This window comes from Pelecanus crispus, chromosome 17, assembly GCF_030463565.1.
Source record: "Pelecanus crispus isolate bPelCri1 chromosome 17, bPelCri1.pri, whole genome shotgun sequence".
NCBI classification, from domain to species: Eukaryota; Metazoa; Chordata; class Aves; order Pelecaniformes; family Pelecanidae; genus Pelecanus; species Pelecanus crispus.
Window position 1 is genome coordinate 7578566 of NC_134659.1, and position 2605 is coordinate 7581170.

A 2605-nucleotide genomic window follows, 5' to 3' on the forward strand; every position below is an offset into this window, starting at 1 on the left:
CGGGGGGCTGGGGCGCTGGGGAAGGGAGGGGCGGCCCTTGGGGAGCTGCGGCCTGGGGCAGGGGGGCTCCAGGCTCCCCGGGACTGGGGAGGGGAGCGGGGGGCACCCCTCTGCGGGGGGCCCGGGGCCGCCACACCGCCAGCCCCGTGTCATGGCTGTACGGGGCCATGCAGGGGTGAGGGGGACACGGGGGACCCCCCCCTCCCGAGGAGACCCTGCATGCCAGGCCAGGAGGGACCCCAAAAACCCGAGGCCCCCAGCTCCCGTGCTTGTCCCCAGGGTGCGACGCTTTCCCCAGGCTTGTGCCCCCCAACCCACCTCCCCCCGAGCCACTATCCCCAAACCCGCCGGCGCTGGGACCCCCGAGCCCCCGCGGCGCGGACCCCCCGCCCTCCCCAGCAAGACACTCAGACCAGCTCTCCCCTTGCAACCGTGTTTGCCCCCAAACCTCCCCCGCCAAAAACGCTACAGCTCCGGTTTGGGAGAGCCGACCACCGGCACGTAGACCCCATCCCCGCCGCGCCGCTCCGGCCCCTCAACCGCGTCCTCGTCGATCTGTCCCGGGATGCGAAAATCCACGGGGGGCTGGTCCCGCTTGGGGCTGGGGGTGCGGGGCCGGGGCTCGGCGGGACAACCGGTGCCCTGGAGAAACTGGAGGAAGTTCTCCTCGATGGAGCCCTCCCGGCTGGGCAGCCGCAGGTCCTCCTCAGGCGGCTGCTTGAAGAAACACGTGAGGAGCCGTCCCAGCTCGCCCCGGATCTGCCGGTTGAGGCACCCGTAGAAGAAAGGGTTGGAGGTAAAGCAGAAGTAACCGAGCCAAGTGACCACGGTCTCGGCCGCCGGCCCCACCAAGGGCTGGGCGCTCAGGGCGATGTAGAGGTGGAAGGAGAAGTAGGGCAACCAGCAGAAGAGGAATTGGCCCCCCACGGCCAGCAGGATGGCAGCCGCCTTGCCCCCCCCGAACGTCCTCTGCGGGGTGGTACGAGGGGCTCCCGAGGTGGTGACCATGGTGGAGCGGCTGCTGAGCGACTCGGAGCGACGCCGCGGCGTCTCCATCCAGGTGGGGAGGGGGCCGTGGTGCATGGCGGCCACCCGCGCCACCTTGAACATGCTGCAGTAGACCACCACGATGATGAGGAGGGGCAGGAGGAAGTAGAAGGCGGCGAAGAAGACCACGAAGAACTTGCAGTAGGGACCGCGGCTCCATTGCAAGGAGCAGCCGCGGCCGGCGGGCACCGGCGGGCGGTCAGGGGACAGCCAGCCCAGCACGGGGACGAGGGAGGTGGCCACGGCTTTGAGCCAGACGCCGACGAGGACGCAGGCCACCAGCCCCACCGTCATCCTCACCTCGTAGCGCATGGGGTGCACCACGTAGTAGTAACGCTCCACGTTGATGGTGGAGATGGAGAGGATGCACATGCTGATGAAGCAGACGCTGAGGAACAGGTAAACGCGGCACATGGCCTCGCCGAAAACCGGGCTGTCGAAGACGGCCGAGCCGGAGAGCATCTCCAGCGGCATCAGGGTGAGGGCGGCCAAGAAGTCCACCAGGCAGAGGTGGAAGACGAAGACGAACTTGCGCAACGCCGGCGTCTTCACGATGACGGTCATGACGGCGGCGTTGCCCACGATGGCCGTCAGGTCGATGAGCAGCATGAAGAAGAGCCCCACCGATTTCGAGGCCACGTCTTTGGGTTTGCCGTCGGCCGTGCCGTTGGGGGGCATGGGGCCCGGGGAGGGCTGGAGCCCCCGCGCCGCCCTAGAGCCGTTCCAGGCCCACGGCGCGGGCAGGGAGGGCTCCATCCTGTGCCGCCACGCCGGCGCTCACCAGCCCATCGCCCATCCTCGGGGCGGCCAGCGCGGGGCATCGCCGGGGGCTCACATCCTCGCCCGCCCTATTGCCCGCCGCCGGCCCCGTGCTGTGGTCCGGGCACGGGTGCTGCCGCGGCGGTGGCTCTCAGAGCACCCAAGGGTGCCCCCCGGCCCCGCTCATCTCCCCGCTCCTCGCCGCCGGGCAGCACCGGGCACCTGCGGGGAAGGTAGAGCTGTCGGGGGTATTGTGACGCCTGAGGTATCGCGACACTGAGGGTACCACGATGCCGGGGCACCCGTGAGAGCCCGGGGGGGTCTGAGCTCAGCTGTGACCCCCAGCCACAGCCCCTGGGCTCCCCTCCACGACACCCCCACCCAAACCCCCTGCTCACCCGAAAGCCTCGTTCCCTCTGAAAATGAGCAATTTTGGGGCTAAAGCCCCCCAAAGTCCAATGTTTCAACCCAAAACACCCCAGCGGGATCCTTCGCCCACAGCCCGGGGACCACGAGCGGCCGTGGGGTTGGGTGGGGGGCACTGGCACCCCAAACGCCTGGGCTCACCCCTTGCGCTTCGAGGGCCATGTGTGACCCCCCCCACCCCAAGGCCGTCCCCGGAATGGGTGCTGCACCCCCACCCCACCCCAATGGGTGCCACCGGCTGCAAAGCGGAGCCCAGGATGCGGGTGGGAGGCTGGGGGGCACCCCGGAGCCCCCCCACCCATGGGTGCTTCCCCGGCGGGGAGGGGATCCCCAGCTCCTGCACTCCGGGGAGCGCTGGGGGGGGGGTGGGTGC

At 70.0% G+C, this 2605-nt stretch overlaps 1 protein-coding gene across 1 annotated transcript; it reads right to left on the bottom strand.

The window, feature by feature from the left end:
• Nucleotides 1–465: 465 nt before the first annotated feature.
• GPR61 (G protein-coupled receptor 61) lies at nt 466–1803 on the bottom strand. The gene has a single exon (XM_075722501.1). The coding sequence runs from the start codon at nt 1801–1803 to the stop codon at nt 466–468; it is 1338 nt and encodes a 445-aa protein (XP_075578616.1).
• Nucleotides 1804–2605: the final 802 nt, after the last annotated feature.

Excerpts from the sequence above, each read along its gene's own strand:
- GPR61 (XM_075722501.1), bottom strand. The coding sequence starts at position 1,803 with ATGGAGCCCTCCCTGCCCGCGCCGTGGGCCTGGAACGGCTCTAGGGCG.